At 38.7% G+C, this 18,921-nt stretch overlaps 1 protein-coding gene across 2 annotated transcripts in view; it reads right to left on the reverse strand.

Annotated features, from left to right (window-relative positions):
- Nucleotides 1-1,226: 1,226 nt before the first annotated feature.
- The window catches only part of GNE (glucosamine (UDP-N-acetyl)-2-epimerase/N-acetylmannosamine kinase), a 32,194-nt gene continuing 14,499 nt past the window's right edge, over nucleotides 1,227-18,921 (reverse strand). For both annotated transcript variants that reach the window (XM_064502608.1, XM_026099362.2), the window contains exons 2-12: nucleotides 18,024-18,232; nucleotides 14,930-15,381; nucleotides 13,501-13,653; nucleotides 12,825-13,037; nucleotides 12,070-12,157; nucleotides 10,741-10,951; nucleotides 6,928-7,057; nucleotides 4,890-5,111; nucleotides 3,707-3,889; nucleotides 2,894-3,010; nucleotides 1,227-2,202 (exon numbers count right to left, since the gene is read on the reverse strand). In XM_064502608.1, coding sequence (XP_064358678.1) covers nucleotides 1,967-2,202; nucleotides 2,894-3,010; nucleotides 3,707-3,889; nucleotides 4,890-5,111; nucleotides 6,928-7,057; nucleotides 10,741-10,951; nucleotides 12,070-12,157; nucleotides 12,825-13,037; nucleotides 13,501-13,653; nucleotides 14,930-15,381; nucleotides 18,024-18,232 — 2,214 coding nt within the window. In that variant the 3' untranslated portion in view covers nucleotides 1,227-1,966. The remainder of the gene's footprint in view (nucleotides 2,203-2,893; nucleotides 3,011-3,706; nucleotides 3,890-4,889; nucleotides 5,112-6,927; nucleotides 7,058-10,740; nucleotides 10,952-12,069; nucleotides 12,158-12,824; nucleotides 13,038-13,500; nucleotides 13,654-14,929; nucleotides 15,382-18,023; nucleotides 18,233-18,921) is intronic.

An 18,921-nucleotide genomic window follows, 5' to 3' on the forward strand; every position in this document is an offset into this window, starting at 1 on the left:
GAAAGAAACACTAACAGCCGTTGGTGCCACAGAGCCTACAGAAATTTTGCAAATTATTAAGATATGATTTTCCAGTGTCTCCTTAGTTGCTGGTTTTAAGAAAGATATAAAAAGACTGGTGCAGGAGATTTGAGGGAGCAGGCTGTATTGTTTTTCTTGGAGACACTGAGGCAGAGATTTGGTGTTATTTCTAAAAGCAGTTATAAAAAAATGCAAGTTCTCAGCTTTCCCTGCAGAGGAGAGGATGAAGTGAAGGCTACTTGTGTAATTATTTCATTGTTGATTGATTCACTTCAAGAAGCAGTCAGTGGTGTGGTCCACTGTAGTCTACTAATGTGTATTCAGTCCAAGGTTATTGCATGGCAGAGGGCAGTGACTGGAAGAGGGTGCTTCATTTGGGTTGCAGAAAAATCCTTCTACCCCCCCCACCCTGCACACACACTCATTATTACTGGGCAGAGATACAAACCTTCTGAGACTTACAGACAGTGGTAGTTTAATTAGTCATTGTTAAAATAGATCATTAAAGGCAGAGCAGAAGACAGTCTTGTGACTGTTCCTCACGCAGGTGTCTTCTTGCTGGGACAGCTGATCAGTTAGGTGGTTCTGTTTTTTATTTTTTCGTTGTGGTACGTAATTGTCATTAGGTTACTCTGCCAGTATTTTGAAAATGTGCTAAAGAACAACTGGATAAAGACAGAACTGTATTTATGTCAAGAAGGTTTGGTCAAAGAAATGTTACACTGTCAAGAGGGCTAATCTGCACAGCCTTCAACCTCTGACAGTCTTTTCTCCCTCATACAAAACCTTTCTGGAGAAAGTTCCACTGTATCATACCAATCCATGGTTCCCCTTAGGCAAGTGGTTATTGATACCTGATATACTCTGCTCCTTGGCCAGTGAATGCCTTGAAGATGAGGATCAGGCCTCAGATTTGACTCTCCATCTCATAAGCTGATGGTGAGTGCAAGTCAAGAACAATGTACCTGCAGCCACCAGCGCTGCTGAGGAGATGCACTATGTAACACTGCAGTGGATGGAATTTCTTGAAAGACCCTTTACGCTCAGCAGTATCACATTACTAAAATTCAGCTAACTGGCCACCCTTTCTGCTGTGGGAGACAAAATGTGGTTGACCAAGTCCCTTGAGAAACGAAATTCTTCCCATGCAGTTTACCACAAACAAACAAACAAAACCAACCAACCAAACAAAAAGCCCAGAAAAATAAAATTCAAATAATTTACTGTTGGCCATAGTCAGAAGACAAAGAAGATGCTCACTGCTATGCCTGTCAGTTTCTTTGGACAGCACTGGCAGTCTGTAAACTCAGTAGATCACAGACAGTCTTTTTCCTTCATATGCAAAGCTTCTAAAATGGGATCACCTCTCTAAAGGTGCTGTGATAAATAACTGCCTTCTCCAAGTCCTTCATGAACCACAATTTTTAGATGCAGCATTTTTGTTTGTAGAGGCAACATCTCTCTTCTTTCCACCCACTGAATCTACTACCTACTATTTGTGATTACACAGTTACTTGTGGGTGGAAGCTTAAAAATGGAAAAGCTAGTCAAAATCTGTATTTTTCATTTCATATAGATGGGAAATAGGATGTAGAACCTGAAGCATTAGCTATAATTTGACATACCACCCCACATCTGTTTCCTAGAGTACATCAAGGTATGTTCATAAATAATTCAACTACACTTAAAGCAACATCTGGGCTTGCCCAGAGAGGTGATGAAAAACAAGAGAATTGCACGTTAGCTCCTATGAACATGGACAAAATTTAGAAAAAAATAATTAAAAAAATACCACCTCAATTAGGAATTGCTGAAGTAGTCACTAATTATTCAGAACCGTACTCTGATTCAGTAGCTGCTCTGGTCAAAGAAAACATTTTGGGCACAGTATTCCCTCCACCAATTAGGAATCTGAAGAGTCCAATTGTATAATTCTTCCTGGTACCTAGTATGTTCTACGTGTAGTATAATCCAGTACCAGACTAGCAGCTCCAAGAAGGGCAGGATCTGCTAGATTTGAGACCACCACATCCACAGTTTTAGCAGAGGATAAAGCCTGTCGATGTATCACGTCTTTAACAGCATTAACATAGTGGCTGGCTAGAACTCCAGACAGGATCACAAGAGAGGGGTTCATAGTGTGCAGAATGTTCACAACTCCAAGGCCTAATGCTGTCCCAGCTGAAAAAAATACAGATAAAGAAATTAAATAACAGAGAACAGTCCAAGCATCAGTTGCTGAAATAGGTCTGTTAGCAGCAAATAACACTTATAAATAAATAAAGCTTTTTATTCCATATGGCAGGCAGTTATGACTTTATGCTATAAAACATATCAGCTTGCCATTAATTTTTCTTTCAAAATAAAAGGGAAAAAAAGGGTAATTTTATTGCAGGATAATGCACTATACACGGATACAGATGTCAAAGATAAAGCAATGTACTACCACACTTCTAATCTAAGAGAAAAAAGGAAAACATTATTCTACTATCTTTGTGCTATATCAGCTATGTATGAGGAAGAGGACTGTGTTTAAAGCTTGTAAAACAATAAAACATCCCACGTAAAGTTACATGCTTATTGCCCTTGCTTGCTCAGACTAGGCGTTCATTTGCCTATCATGAAATGTCCCATAATTTTTCAAAATAATATGCACATATTGAGATTTCACTTTTTTTTAATATAAGGACAAACTTATTTTTGCAGGAACTTTTCATCTTCTCATTCTCTGGACTAGGGACTCTGTAAATAATACATAAGCTGCCTACATCTCCTCCAACACTGGTATTTAACATTCCATTACCATTTGTAATTATACAAAAATCCTCAACTCTGATGGAGGAACTATGCAATTGTGGTGTTACTGTCTTACCTGTTCTGAGAATGCTGTCTGCTTTTGCATTCCCAAGTTTAGCTGCCTGAATGAGATGTGCAGCACTAACCACCTCCTCCTTCTTCATGGACATTCCTTCTACTAAAAGCACATCCTCTGTTTGTAGTGGAAGAGAGAAAGCCAAGAGGAAAACATGGTGATGTGATGAGGCGAGAGATGGAGGATGATAGACAGTTAAGATCTTTACATCTCTGTTACTTGCAAACTGAAGCCTGGGAGGCTGAGAAATCCACCCACCCCTGAGTTCAGTCAAAGCAACCATATCCATATTATTCAGGAAATTGTTCGTAGAACCAGCGCCTCAAATTCAAACAAACAATTGCAATATGATAATTTGCTAGTCTTGTCAGCCCCAGACCTTAATAAACTAAATTATAAAATGTTTTCATCATTATCCAAGTCTGGGAAGCTATTGCTGAAAGACAACCACTGTGAAACCAAACCCCTTGCAAAATGCCTCTGAAAATGGCTACCCTATGGCATGCCTAAAAAACAGAGGCAAAACTCTCCTACATGCTTGTGGTAATTATGAGACAAAAGGTTCCAAGTGTGGCTTGCCTGAGTACTGCCATAACTGAGACAGAACTGCACTGTGCTGCAAAGGTAGCGGCAGCAGCAGCTTCTGGGGTGGCCATAAACAAGAAGTCTTTCTGGTTGCCCATAAGCTCATTCTCCTCTCCTTCAGGAAACAAGAAGGCATGCCCATTTTTTTCATGTCATCCTTGCAATTTTGCCTATTCTGCAGTTTAGAAACCCATCTGAATTTTTTTTTTTTTTGAAGTACATAAATACCATCATGCAGTTTCTTAGCTTCTCTCTGTAAGGCTATTCCAGAGGCATATGCTTCTATACATCCTTGGCTACCACAGAGACACTCCGGCCCATCCAAAGACACGACAATGTGCCCAAGTTCAGCAGCACAGAAAGAGCTGCCATGGATCAATTCGTGTTGATGAATGATTCCACCTCCAATTCCTGCAAAGGTATGAAAGTTGCTGAGAGTTAAAAAGATAAAATATAGCCCCAATTCTTTCACATTTGCTTATTCTAATAAAGATAAAATAAATGCATCAGTGGTCTTCTATACTGGCGACCAAATGAATGACTGGTTACGGAAGAACTCATCTCTGTTCAACACACTCCTAGAAGGCAAGCTTATAGCTCCCTTCTATCCATACTTAAAAAAATGATATATAATGTTCATCCTTTCTTCCAAGCTTATGCTCAAGCCTATGGAAGGTACTAAGAGGCATCCTAGACACAAGTGTCTCAGGACTACTATCACAAATCTTGCTCTTCATGCACAAAGCTAACCTTTCGAGTGGCCTTAAAATTTTGCATTTCAGAGAAGATGCTTTAACGCCATAGTTAGACATCTATACAACGACTGTAACCTCTATGCCAATGAGCCAGGGCATTTACACCTGCAATCTTCTACCCCTTCACAAATCCCAAGTGGGGATTCTTCAACTGTTGTCATTTCCACCATTCTAAAGGACTATACACTTAACGAAGGAGAAAAGTTACCCCACATTTGCATTTGAGATATAATAAACATGATTCGTCATGCTAAGTTGCTCATCTAGCTGTTTTAGACAGGTATCCTGAGCTGACTTCTATTTTCTGTAGCTGGAAGAAAAATCAAGCTATAAAGCTGAATCACAAGATGATTCCAGCCAAAGTCGCTCAGGTTTTGCTTACTTAAAATGGTTTTAAAACAGTTCAGCTGTATCAGCAGAACTTCTTTTTATCAATGCAGCTTATGCAATGCCAAATGTTCTGTTTGCCTAAGTTAAAAAAGTACTGCAAATGGTACAAATGGATACAGTAGCAAAGGATTTTTGCTTAAAGAACTTAATATATGAGGCACCATGCAGGTACAATGATATTGTTTATGCTTTTAAGAGCAGCTGAGTCTCTGAGTGATGGTGCTAGTATATGGACTTTGGGTTTCATTTCACTATAATCTACCCACCTGTACCAGTGATGAGTGTTACAAAATTTTCTACTCCTTTTCCATGACCAAATTTCCTCTCTGCCAAAGCAGCACAGTTTCCATCATTGTCCACCCAGACCGGCAGGTGCAGAACATCAGATATTGGGGTTCTGAGATCCACACAGCTCCACTCCTGAATGAGCTTGGTGGAGTGAAGCACAATTCCTTCTCGAGGATTTACCCGTCCACCTGTGGAAATACCTAAGTCCCATAAACACAGGAGAGAGAAAGCAAAACTGAATGCGTGCAATCCTTGCAGTAAATATCTATTTTCCCATTTGCAATAGAAAGTATTTTTATTTCCTGTACTAGATTTTAAAACCACTGATGTAAAAATCTCTACGTATTACTGGCAGTGCTGTTTCTGACGTGAAGAAAATTAACAAAATTCTACTGCTCCGTTGAGGATGCACCCAACATTTTAAGATGAACTAGATGGGAAACAGCATTAGTTAATCAAGAGTTGATCTTCTTAGTTCAGGCAATATTGCAGCAAATCATTCAATTTTCATGTTTCTTCCTAGTCTTGCATAAAAGACATATAATAAACTGCACTGAATAAATTGCTTAAACTGTGCAATAGTAAAAATATCTTGAAATCTGCTATACCTTTTCAGATTTGGAATGACTAAAAATAATCACTGGACTTTGAGTGGCAAGTTCTACTTAGAAATACAATGTTTTCCTTATGAAAGTACCCAGCTATGTTCAGAGAGGTGCCTACTGAATGGAAACACGGTTAGTGCTGTTCTACTCGTTGGTGGGGATTCCAAGGTTGATGGACTCTTAGAGTACCTCTGAGAAGTAGGCCACCCTATTAGGCAAGTATTTAGCTCCAGAAAACAAAGTTTGAAGATTTTAACCATTATTCTTATACAGAGATTGTATAATTGCAGAGTTTATCTAAAGATGTCAGAAGACCCTGTGAAAGAAACTCCAATTGCTTAGTTAAAATTATAATAGAAAGCTGCCACAAAAACCACGGGACCTGCAGCTGAATTGAGCACTAAAGCTGTAATAGGCACGAAAATCTCAGTTTGTGAAGAACAAAGTAACTATAAATCTGTCAACAAGTACCTACTAGAAATGTTACTCCCAGAAACATACTGAAAATCTGTGAAGGTCTCCCTAGGATTAAAAAAAAAAAAAAAAAAAAAAAAAGTATATTGCAACAAAATCTTATTTAATAATTGCTAACGCAGCAGTAGGTTAAGAAAACATGTTTACTCTTTCTAACTTCGATAAATTCTGCTCAAATCTTTGGAATCAAACAAAAATTGATTACATCAATAACTAATATCTCAGACCACAGCTCAGTCTCATCATGAAACTGAAGAAGTGGAGACTAGTTACAATACAAACACGTACTTTAAAGTGGATCTCTACTACACTGTAAGTAAAATGGAAATGAACAAAAACACTGCTGTCATCTCTTAGCTCCAAATCTGATCTAACACTTTGGCCATTTATATTCTGCCCTGTTCTGCTGCATGGCTGATCCTGGCCACAGAGAAAGGGTGACAGGCACTAGAGAAAACTGTACTCGGCTGCAGGAGTCTCAAGAGTAGTTCCAATATGCGCTAAGCATCTAACCACACATTTCTGACACTGCAGGGGCTTGAAAAGCCACTTCTACTACATACCGTACCTTTTAGATGAATTTCCGTTAGAAGGACTGTTTATATGTCATTCAAAATCACAGTCAGAGACAATATAATTCAGCACAAATAGCATTTCTTTCAGCAATGAGGGAACCTGTACTATAAATTCAATGGTGTTGTAGCTCAGGACTTGGGCACTGTTACAGACGAGCAGATTGCTTTCATAGCTCATACAGAGTGGGAAAACTTCAGGTATTGTCGTCAGCTCATTTTCACAGCCATTTAAAAAAGTTACTATGTTAGAAATATAATTTAAGAGCATCAAAATATACTCAATCTGTTTTGGAAAAGTGTTTTAAATTAACGTGCAGTGATTTCATTTAGTGAAAATCTCAGAAGAAGAGACATTAACTTACCCACTCCCAGAATTCTGCAGTTCAGGTTTACTGCCTCCGATGCAGCCTCTACACACATCTTCAGAATTAATTCTAGTCTGTCTTCATACGTCTTAGGATTGAGCTGAGTATACTTCTTAACTATTTCACCCTAGAAAGTAGAAACAACAAAACCTGCACCATATAAATGAACTTTATGATGAAAGTTCTTTTCAGTTTCAACTATGGGTCAGCTTAACAATGGAGAGCCAAAACTTTTCTCTTTAAAAACAAAAATAGATGCACAGCTTAGGTTCTGGTCATACAAGCTGTTCTGTGAAAGAAGACGCCTGACAGCCTGAGGGAGAAGTTTGCAAGATTAGGCCCTCTGTAATCAACCTCCTCTGTCTGAAATACAGTACGTATTTTAAAGAACACAACATGGGCAGTTCAAGGAAATATGACAGGGGCTGCTAGAACTGCTGTTAGGAATAAACCATGATACAGTTAAACTGAACACTCTAAAGCATTAAAAGTAGTAAGAGAATAACAATTGCTAAAAAAGGCAAAACAAACCCTCAGTGCTTTGAAAATAAAATGTTTCTGATTTGACTATATGGAATTTTGCATGGTGCCATGAATACAGCTTTTTTTTAACCAGCAGGAGGAAAGTCAGCCAGAGAAATGCCTGGAATTTCAATGCTCAGTTTACATTGCTATCCTTTCAGAAATAATCTTTCTTCTAAGCAATTACGATTGTGAGTCACTTCAAATATTTCTGCAGTACTGTCTACTGTGACGTCTGTTGTGTGTGGGAGTGAGGGTCCAGGAGGAAGGGAGTATTTTTATGGCCTGGGAGTGACGCAGCCATATAAAAGCATTCATTGTTCATAGCTGAATCTGTGGGTGCCTAGGAACTAATATGAATGTGATGTGAATCTTGCAGCAATAGGCCAGGAAATTTGAGAAGCTGGTATTTTGCCTAGCAATGTTCTCTCTCTCCACACTATATGTAAATGAAGAGCAATGTATTAACACAACTATGGACAAAGGAGTAACAAAGTCAGTCAATATGCAATATGGCCAAAATAACTTAGAAATTCCAAGACCCTGATGTCTAAGCACCAGAACACACCATTTCAGCATCACATCAGCAGTCGGGATTGAAGAGCAATGTATTAACACAACTATGGACAAAGGAGTAACAAAGTCAGTCAATATGCAATATGGCCAAAATAACTTAGAAATTCCAAGACCCTGATGTCTAAGCACCAGAACACACCATTTCAGCATCACATCAGCAGTCGGGATGTTTTTTTTCCTTCTACTTTAGGCTCCTCTTTACTTCTTGGTATGAAGCGCGAGGGAATCAGAGGAAACTAGACTGGAGGACAAGGTTGCAGCAACCAATTTATCTGAAGAGACAATTTTTAAAAGGACTGTTTCCAGAGCTCTTGAAAGCTCAGTCGTTTTCTTCAAGAAAAGAAAACTGTACCTTCAACTTTGCCACATGCTGTTAAATGCTTACAGCTGTTGTGTAGAGTTTATTATGGTATTTCCATCATTTTCTTCTTGCTCTGACTGCTTACATTTTAACGTTCATGAATGCCACCCTAAGCTATGCCCTCCAAAACAGGCAAGATTATTTTTCAATACAGTTCCATTTCTACCAGTGTCACAGTCTTACTTTCAAAAAAGTCATACTTAGAAGTTCTCTTCAAGACCTTATCTACCAGACATCTCCTTTTAAGGGAATGAAAAAATTGTGGACTACAACAGATCCAACTACATAGCCCTTCAGGTTGCTTGAGGCAACATGCTTTTCCTTCTGGGTAACTCTCCAACTGATCTAGAGATGTGGAGGCACATAGTGTAACAATAGCAGTAAATATCCAACACTGTTGAGAATAAAAGCCAAAAACCTCTGGATATCAATTTCAAATCAAATCCTTACAGTGCTTAGGAGTTCACAGTTTTTACATTTTTCCCAAAAAAAGAGGGCACGTATCGAAATGAGTTAAAATTCTTTAGTCCTAAGTGTCCTTCTATTAATCAAACTAGATAAAAATTATTTCAAATACATTTATAACATCACCAAATAATTCTTATCCCATTTTTGCCACAAGTTTGAAGCTTCCAAGTTTAAACAGAAATTTCTTTTTTTAGTGGTCTCGATAATCAGCTGATTGTATTGGTGTATATACTTATTTCATTACAGGATGCCTTTACAGGTGATTTAGCACCAGGTTGACATTTATGCCTCTTTGGTTGCCTCACGTGCTATTTTTTAGGATTTTAGTGTTCAATATTTTTTGCCAAGCATAGATTTTCATCTTTCTAAGTTAGCTGGCAAGTGTTTAAGATATTTAATATATTGCCTATAAATACCAGAGCTACACAAGCCATGCATAGTTATTAGTTGTATGGCACAGGCTAGAGAAAGCTTTCTGCTGTGCCATTATCAGGAAAATGGGTTGAGGAACTCCTGAGCACAGAATCCATTAAATCACAAAATACCCCTAAGTCTAAGCATCTTTCCATAGAGCCTCTAAAGCATTTCAAGCTTATTTCAGAAGGCTGAAAGGTCTTTTTTCCACAGAAAGAGAAGCACTTTGGACTCAAAACTCATAGTCTTTAAAGTACCTATGAATTCTAGCATATGTACCAAATGCTGTTTATACTGAAGATGGCATTAAACCATCAAGCATCTGTTTTCAGACATCAAAGGGGAAACAATCACAGTCAACACAGTCAAAACCCTAGAAGGAATTTCAGAAGATCCTCATGTGATTCTAATTCCCTCTCTTTTACCAATGCAAGATCAACAAACTGTAACTATCACATTCTTGAGACCTTTTCTTCACCTGTTCCTAACTGTTTAGTGATGAAGACACCACCCTCTTCCAGATTATCTATTCTAGCTTTCTACTGCATTGACAGCTAAGCTACAAGTTTCCCTTCCAGCTGTCTTAATCCTTTGCTACTTGTTCATGCACAAGTAAAACAGACTTTTCTCCTCCTGTTGGAAAAGGCTTCTACATATTTGAAGACTTTTTTTTCCCCAGTCATTCCCTTCTTCTCTGGACTAACCAATTCCAGTTTCTTCAACCTTTCCCTGTTTTCTAGGTCTGCAGTAATTGTTGTGGCTCTTCTCCAGATTGTCTTTAATTGGTCTACATCTCTGTGGTGTGATGCTTTACACTGAACACTAAAGCCAGCTGAGGCCTGGTGCTGTCTTACTAATTATGCTTCTATGCAGGAAGAGCTTGGAAGATATTAACAATTTTTTTACTAGCCTTTCTTCTGTTGGTAAAAGAGATCCAAAGACTCTGTATCCTGAACCGTGAACCACCACCCTTCTTCAGTAAACTGCTTTTCTAGCTCTTGACTGATGTTCAGAAGGATTCTGTGCGTCCATTATGTGGCTCTGTAAGGCAACTGGGAAGGAAGGAGACTGCTCATGGAACCTTTCCTTTCTTGTATGAGCTATAAAAAGCTGCAGAGTGAACTGAGGCACCTCTGTTTTGGGGACTAAAACATCTGAAAGTTGTCCAACTCTTCTAGGGCCATATGACTTCCCACAGAGAAGCAGCAGCTGGGGCCATGCACTGGCAGATGGGCTTTGCTAGTTAAACAGCAGACTTAGAAGAACAAACCAGTAGGCAAGTTATAGCATGATTTGATGAGAGAGACATCAAATGGGGGAAAATCTACTATACCACTTAACAGCAAAAGCTGGTAGGACTGCTCCTTACTGGAGGTCTTGTTTATCATCAGCCCATCCCCAGGCTAAGAAAAGAACTACAAAGCCCAATAGAGTCTGCAGAATGTATAAAAGCACGACAGAGTATTTACCTTCATACTGACAATTGCTACTCGGAGATTTGTTCCACCTAGATCCACTGCCAAGGCACTCTGTGTCTCCAGAATATGGTCGATATCTTGAGAGATATTATCTTTGACAGGAGGAAAACAGAATTTCTTTTGCAGTGGCTCTTCAAGGTCAATAGATTTGAGGAACTTCAGAATCCTTGGAACGGCATTACCATCTCCATATATTTTTGAGCTATTATATGAAAAAAAGATCAATTGTAATGGGTTTAACACTACAATCTGTGAAGTTTTTTATATGACAGAAGGCTGTAACACTGTATCATTACAAAATTTCGGCATGTCTCCTATGACAATACTTCGCTTCAGACTACCTGAGCCAGGCATGGGATATTGTAGATACTTCATTAACATGCAGCAGTTTGAATATTATACTCAACAGATTGTGCAAGTTTGGCATTAGCTCCGTTTTGGAATATGAAACATGGAATGTGAAAAACTGGAATATTAAAGACACCAAAAAATTGAATTAAAAATTAAGCGTTTAATGAACAAACTCACATAATAAAGCTCTAAAGATTGCTGGAATTAAGAACTATGAGCTTCTGGTGCTATATGTCCAGAAAAGATGTACTTATCACACAGACGACAACTAGGTGATTTTAAAGGGTACAATTCATGTCAGTCTGCAACAGAGAGAAATAGCACCGTATACGGCATCAGACATTTAGGAGAACACAATTCAGTTTCATTAGTTTATTGAGATTCTTAACAAATATACCCTTGATTCTTGCCCTTGAACTTGTGCAATCTCATGAAGTTTGTAACAACTTCGTTGTTTAAGAGCAACAACACTACAAACACTACTGTGTGAAGACCAGTGAAGGCATCTTGCTGTAATCCAGTAGCTCTTCTGGGAGCTTGCTGTAATCCAGTCTCTCTAGAGAGCATGCTGGAATTCAAGCCAGCTATAAAGTAGTGTGTCCTTCAAGCAGAAGGAGTCAAAAGATGGATGGACAGGATGTTCTCCTGTACTACTGCTATGGAACAAGCTGCATGAATCATGCTAGTTGAAGCTAACAGCTAAATTTTGACCTCTTGCCTTTTTGTTGGATGTTGAAGTATTAGTTATACCAAAACATTACTAGTAATGTTTTGCTCTATAGGTACTCATCTGCACACAGGACACTGCACTATGATTCTGAATGAGCCATGTAAAATGAAAAACCATTTGTAGCTTCAGATTAGAGCAGTGAAAATATCCTCGTCAGTTCTGATGAACCACCTCAAGATTGAGTGCCTTTTTTTCCCACTGCTTTAACACGCCCTGTGAAGCAAAACAAACACACTTACCATGGATACTGCTTACCAAACTGAAGCTGCAGAGCATGCAGAATCTTATCCTGTGTGTCAGCATCACGAACATGAAGAACATTTTCACCTAGATGACAAAAAATGAACATAACAGAACAGGTCATCTACTTAAATGATATTAGATGATAAGAACTGTTTTATAAATGAATAAATAAATAATTTTGTGTCCTCTGAGCAGGAACGCCTCCAGCCAGATAGACATTACCCTTGATCTTTTCTGTGCCTACTCCTGTTCCCATTGAAGCCATGGTGATTCCTATGGTACAGTGTCATGCACTATAGGGTAGAAGATTAGCCTTCAGTGCAATTCTCATAAACAAGAAGAGTACAGATGAAAACAGCAGGTAAACAACCATTTGTGTTGAATATGCATGACTGAAATATCACAATACAGGTACTTTCTGAAGTGCTGGAATTTGTATTTTTAAAGTGAAGTTGTATACCTGTCAAACATCAGAGTAACTATACAGGAAAAATATTAGTTGTCTATTCTGGCAAATGGAAGCCACTGCAAATGGAAATGTATTTTATTTGCATTGGTGTATAGATAAAAAAGCCATATAAAACACAACAGCATCACTGATGTGATGACAAGAATAGCCAGTGAAGCTTTAAAATAGGTCACAAATAATATGGTGCTGATACTGCAAGACGATCTCTGGCAAGCATGTGACTTTATCCTTTGGAACAAAAGAAACTCAGAACTCTGAGGAAACTAAAGTAGTTAAACAAACCTGTTTCTCTTCCTGTCTGACGTGTCCCCAAGTTGATGACAGGTGTACCAAATGCTCCCACCTCTCTGACACCACAGCTGCTGTTACCGATCATACAACCAGCATGCGCCACTAGCTGAATGAACTGGTCAAATGGAACATGCTTTACTGCCCGAAAATTGGGATGGTGTTCAATGCCCTTCTTCCTCATTACTCGAACCATCTCTTTGCTTCCTACAGGAAAACACAGGGTATGAATAAACGATTCAAGCTTTTTGTTAAACTGAAAGCCTCCACATGCAAAAGAGCTGATAGCAAGCGACTGAATTGCTAGCTCCAAGCTATTTTTGTTCTTTTTTTTTTTTTTTTATCCCCACTGCACAAGTTTTAGAGCTGGGCAAGTCTGATCCCAAAATCCACTGGAGAAGTCTTTGTATAAGTTTTAGTTCATGCAAGAGCACTAATGTCACTTCTGGGTGTCACATGGCTTCCTTTCATCTTCCTCCCAAGACTGAAAAGATGAGATATCCTGCAATGTGACCATGGAGCTGCAGTGGGTGCACACTGAGATCATCCAGCTGGTTCCAACTGGCTGGACATTCTGGCTTGAAAGCACTCCATAAGAACCAATGTATTCTTTAGGCCAGTTTGTTAGCCATCACGCTGTCATGAAGGCATCAGTACCAATTTTACTCACCTGCATCCACATTGGGGAATAGAACAAGCGTTCTCTTGTTGAAGGAGATGAGTGCATCTAGTGTCAGCTCAAACATCTTTATGGAATGTTTAATATCTGTGGTTACAGGATGCTGCAGAGCAACTATATAATCTCTGGGCTTGACATCTTCACCTGTTCAAACAGAGCCCAAGAAGAGTTTTTTTTTACTGGCAGAGAATGGAAAGAGAATGGAGGACCTAGTTCTCAAATTACTGATGTGAATGCCTGAACTGTCTAAGCACTGAACAGGATATCTTAGCACATGAATTGCAATGCTACAGTAAAACTCATGGGGGGAGTAACAGGAGGATCTATTTTATTTTTTGCCTCTCTAAGCGAGACTCATAACTGCTGTAGTCAAAGGCCAACACAAAGTTAACTCGCAGGCCTTTCCTTAAAACTTTGCAAGAGTACACCAGAGTGGAAAGCCTGTTCTCACATCAGTGCAAATCTGGGATAATGTGAAAGCCCTTGAAGTTGCTCTCTACTTAGAGGAATGGCAGTAAGACTGGGATCTACCTGCAAGGCTGTTTCACAACAGCAAACAGATAGGTATCACTCATACTGTGGTATTTAATTCTCACTATGACTCATTACTCAGGATTCCTGTCAGTTCTCCAATACTCGAGCAAAGCCTTTTTACCATTGCTTAAGAAAAAAATGGAAGCGACACAATCTTACTTGTTTCAGCACATTTGTTGAAAAGTTTATCTGCAAAGTATTCACCTACTGATCCACCAAGACTCCAGCTTCTATCTGCACAAGTTAACATACCTTACAGGAGATTTCTTTGTCCAAAATAAAAAGCAAACACAAAACCCCATTGCTTGCAGGAATTATTTGTAAGCAAACAGATATGAAACACTGAAAGTCTTTGATGCATGTTGCACTACTGCGATGCATTCCTCAAAAGAATGTTCAGAATATAAATTCCCTTTCATGTTTTTAAATTAGCCCTGAAGAGCTCTGATTCTATTTGGATACATCCTTTACACCAAGATAACTGTTCATATAGGAAAAGTCAGTTTAAAAAATGGGTCTTATCAAAGAAATTACCAATTTAAGCAGGTTTTTTTTTCCCTTGACAAAGTTTGCTGGGATAGGCTTGTAGTTTTTCAGCTATACACAGTAAAACAAAAGTTGAAATGTTTTTAAAGAAAGTTTATAAATAAAGCAATACAATCAGCAAAGCAACTAGGTTTTTGAGAAGTGGGTTCATAATCATCTCCAATTCAGCAAACTTCAGCTTACTGACAAGAAGCCTGTCTTTTTTTTCTTATTCTGTACTTTCCTCAGAGACACTGGTCAACAGATCCCCAAGGCTTCAGGGATCATAGGTTGATAACAGTTACTAAGTTGGTCTAGTTTTGAAAGAAATACGAAACACATAACGAAGTGGATTACTCACCTAGCCACATGCGTATAATACTCATGTAGTCCTTATTTTTGGCAGACAGAAGCTTGTCATATGAGGGGCATCCCGCTAAAAGGATGCGATCATGGTCTTCACACATGGCTATCAAATGCTGCTCTGCGCTTCTTGTGCAGCATACGTGGTAATGGGCCAATTTGGTGATCGCGTGTCTGATAGAGTCGTCTATGGTCCCACTGACTTCCCCACCTTCAATGTGAAGAATTCGAATATTCATCAGGGCTGCAGAAGTGGCCAGTGCCAAAGCATCAAATCTGTCACCGTGCACTATCATTATGTCAGGTTTCAAGCGGTTCAGGACATCCGGTAACTTCACCAGTGCAAGGCCCACTGACTCCACCATGGCTGCCTCATCCTCGCCTCTCACAATAGTGTGCAACCTTGTATGAATGTCAAAGTCATCTTGTTCAATCATGCGATAGGTGTTACTGAAAAGGAGAAGAAAAGGTTAAGAGTAAAATACAAGTTGCTTTTACAGCCACATAACTTGACAAACTAATTTTATACAACAACATTTGAACAGCTGTCCTGGGTTTGAACAATGGCCAATAACAGAACAACATGAGTAGCATACAGTGATCTTCTCCCACTGCAAGAGGGATATGCAGAGTTTCTTTGTACATAAAAATATTCTTGAAGGGCTTAGTCCAGCCACTTTTTCAACTTGTTAAATCTTTAGCATCTACAATAACCTGTGGCAAAGAATTCAATAGTTTAATCACATGTTATGTGAAGAACCATCTTCTTTTGCTTGGAATCTGTCATGTCCCAGTGTCATCTGATGTCTCTAGTTCATGAATTAGAATAGACAGTGAGCTATTACTTCCTATATGTTTTCTATAAGCCTGTGAGGATTCTACAGACCTCTTTTCATCTTTACGTTCCAGGCTGAAGAGCCTTAACGTATTAAGTAGCTTCTTGTTCAAAAGCTGTTCCACAGCTTTGACTGTCATTGTGGTCTCTTTCTGTACCTTCTTCTGATCCAGTATCTTGGAGCAGAGAGGTAGAGGAGGATGGCAGACAAACAAGTACTACGCCCAGAATTCAAGATGTGGATATACCACAGATACCTACAGTGACCTAATTTTCCATTTGTTCTTTCTCAATAATTGAGTTACTTTTGGACTGCTGCTTACCACTGGTGTGAGGTTTTCAAAGTTCTGTCAATTAGATGTCCATAATATCATTCCTGGACACTAACAGACAATCAGCACTCTTCACTGCATAAATAAAGTTTGGATTGTTTCTTCCCCTCATTTGCATGATTTTCCATTTATTTGCCCTGACCTTCACCTACTATTTGATCACTCAGTACTTCTGTTAGGGCCTTCTGAAACTCCTCATAACCAGCCTTCATTTCTACAGCGTTGAACAGCTCAGCATCAGCATCAAACCTTGTTGCATCACTGTTCACTCCCTCTCCCAGCTCATTCACAAATAGGCTGAATGTCACAGGCACCAAAAGCCATTCCCACAAACCCAGTGGTAATCCTCCTCTATTGAGAAAACTAGTTGTTAAAAGATTTTAACAGAACATACTTGTCCATATGAAGACCGTCCACCATATACCATGTCCATTATGTTTTTCTGGAAACCTTTAATGAGAAATCTTGCTGAATGTGCTCTGGAAACCCTGAGAAATCAAACTCTTATCATCCATGTGTTTCTAGAGTCTTTCAAAGAACAGACATGATTTCCTTTCAGGAAAGCTATGTGACTCATCACCAGAATAGCAGCTTTGCTGGACACATGGATAAATAAATCATTTACAACAGTTTTTTCTAATTTGCCTCGTAGGGATAGTGGGGCTATAGGTAGCTCCCCAGATGGCTCCTGGATCTTTTTTCGAGAACAGAAATGGAACTCTTCCATGAGTAATCCAGGTCATATCTAATTGTTTTATAACTCCCTCCACTGAAAATTTAATTTGAGATGGATGCTTTGGATTCCAGCAAAGAACCCAGGCTTCACTGAACACAGATTCAAAAAAATTAACTTTTAGTTTTTAAGTGATGGTTTTATCATCTCTGAGTGTTACTTGTATACTAGCTCAACAACATAATCATCTGGCTCATTCATCTACTGACTCTACAAATCTTTTGATAGTTTTCCTGCTTCTGATATGTTTGAAGGATCTTCTGCTAGTGATTATGCCTTTTTCAAGTAGCTTCTTTGCTTGCATTACTGTGGTTAGCCTGTTAGAATTTATACTCCTGTTTTTCTTGTTTGAACACAACTTTGAAGGATATACTCTTATATCTAACAAACTCCCTTACCCTACTGCTAAGCCAGATCAGCTTTTTTCGTCTTCCTTTTTTTGACAGGTAATTATATATTTACTCATAGGCTGCAAAAAGGTGTCTCTCAACCCCACCGCCTTCAGTCAGGATACACGTGATGTTCCTTTACCTTCTGTCCTTTCCCCAGCAAATACAAAAATACTTGCCTAGGTTATGAGAGATTCAAGTTACAGTCCTTCCTTGGGACCAAGACAGTCCACCCTCCCAGACAGGTGCTCTGATTATTTATAGGGTGTTCTGGAGTGGACCATACCTAACATGCCTGTTAGTTATTCATATTGTCAAGAAGAGACAAGCCCCTCAACCCTATCCTGAAGGTCAGAACTGACAGTATTCCCCTTGGATATTCAATTTCTCCAGTAACTATTTAGGCAAAACAGAGGAGCTCCAACTCAAAATAACTGTAGGTATGTTTTCTCTGTGAAAATTCAAAAATGTAATCCACCTTCCTCTGATTCTCATCAGATTCTTAAGCAAATCTGAATGAATCGAGTTTTTCACTTCATATAGTATTTGGTCCTGTGGAAGATCTCAATTATAGCACTCACATAAAGCTTTACGAAATTTGATATTATTCCAAGCCTGGTTTGAAAGAGGAACACAAAATCTCAGAAGGAGCTCCAAAATGAAATAAAAAAAAATTCTGAGAAAATGGTGTGTAAAATTTGGTTATGTACATTTATGATGACAAGAATTTTTTTAAGCACATTCCTGATGTTTTCACTAACAAAGCAGAAACAGAATGGCAGGGATACAAAAATCCATCTTACCCATAATCATCAATCAGATGGGAACCAAGGACTACAACATCAAGCTCAAAGAACTGTGGTTCTGCCTTAATACCAAACATAATGGGAGCTAATTTTGAATAATCAGCCCGATTGCAAGTAGCAACACAAACACGAAGTTTGTGGTTGCTTCCATTCTTCTCCATGACTTCCTTTTGTTTCTGTTTTGAAAGATTCTTGAAATACAGTTCCTGAAAAATAGAAAGAAAGCATTACTAATAATCTTCACAGCTATTAAATGGCACACAGTGGACAGCATATACAACTGCAGCAGAGATTCACAGACATGTACTACGTTATCCATTAATAACAGAGAACTGGCACCCCATCGTATGTATTATTAAAAGATTTCAGAAGAAAAGCACAGATTTTTAAGCTAAGCTTTTAATTTTGCTATCTCTGTTTCTATAAACAATATTTAAATATTCTATATAAGCAAGATTTAAACATTATGAAGTTCGACAGTACTTACACAGTAAACAGTGCTCAGACAGAAACGCTACGTAAGTGGAAAATTACTGGTGTCTTAGTAAATGAAAAAAAAAAATCTCTGATTCCAAAACCATGAAATGGAACAAATTCCTAAGAGATACATCAATTGACAGATTCTGTGAACATGAAAGAAAGCAGTTTTTGAAATCAGACCTCTACTAGTTTAAAAACAATCCACAAAGAGTATGCAAGTGAGAGGCAGCACTAAACTGAACCTGACACTATGATTCTGAGCTCACCCCTTATCTGGGGTTGACTAGAAAAACCTGCACTTAACGCCATTTTAACACTACCAGTACTATGAAATCATTCTTACCTATACCTCCCTATGTCTCAATACATAGCGTAGTCTTCTAAGAGCTCCCACAAGATTTACTTGGACCTTGGA

This window comes from Dromaius novaehollandiae, chromosome Z (genome assembly GCF_036370855.1).
Source record: "Dromaius novaehollandiae isolate bDroNov1 chromosome Z, bDroNov1.hap1, whole genome shotgun sequence".
Taxonomy (NCBI): domain Eukaryota; kingdom Metazoa; phylum Chordata; class Aves; order Casuariiformes; family Dromaiidae; genus Dromaius; species Dromaius novaehollandiae.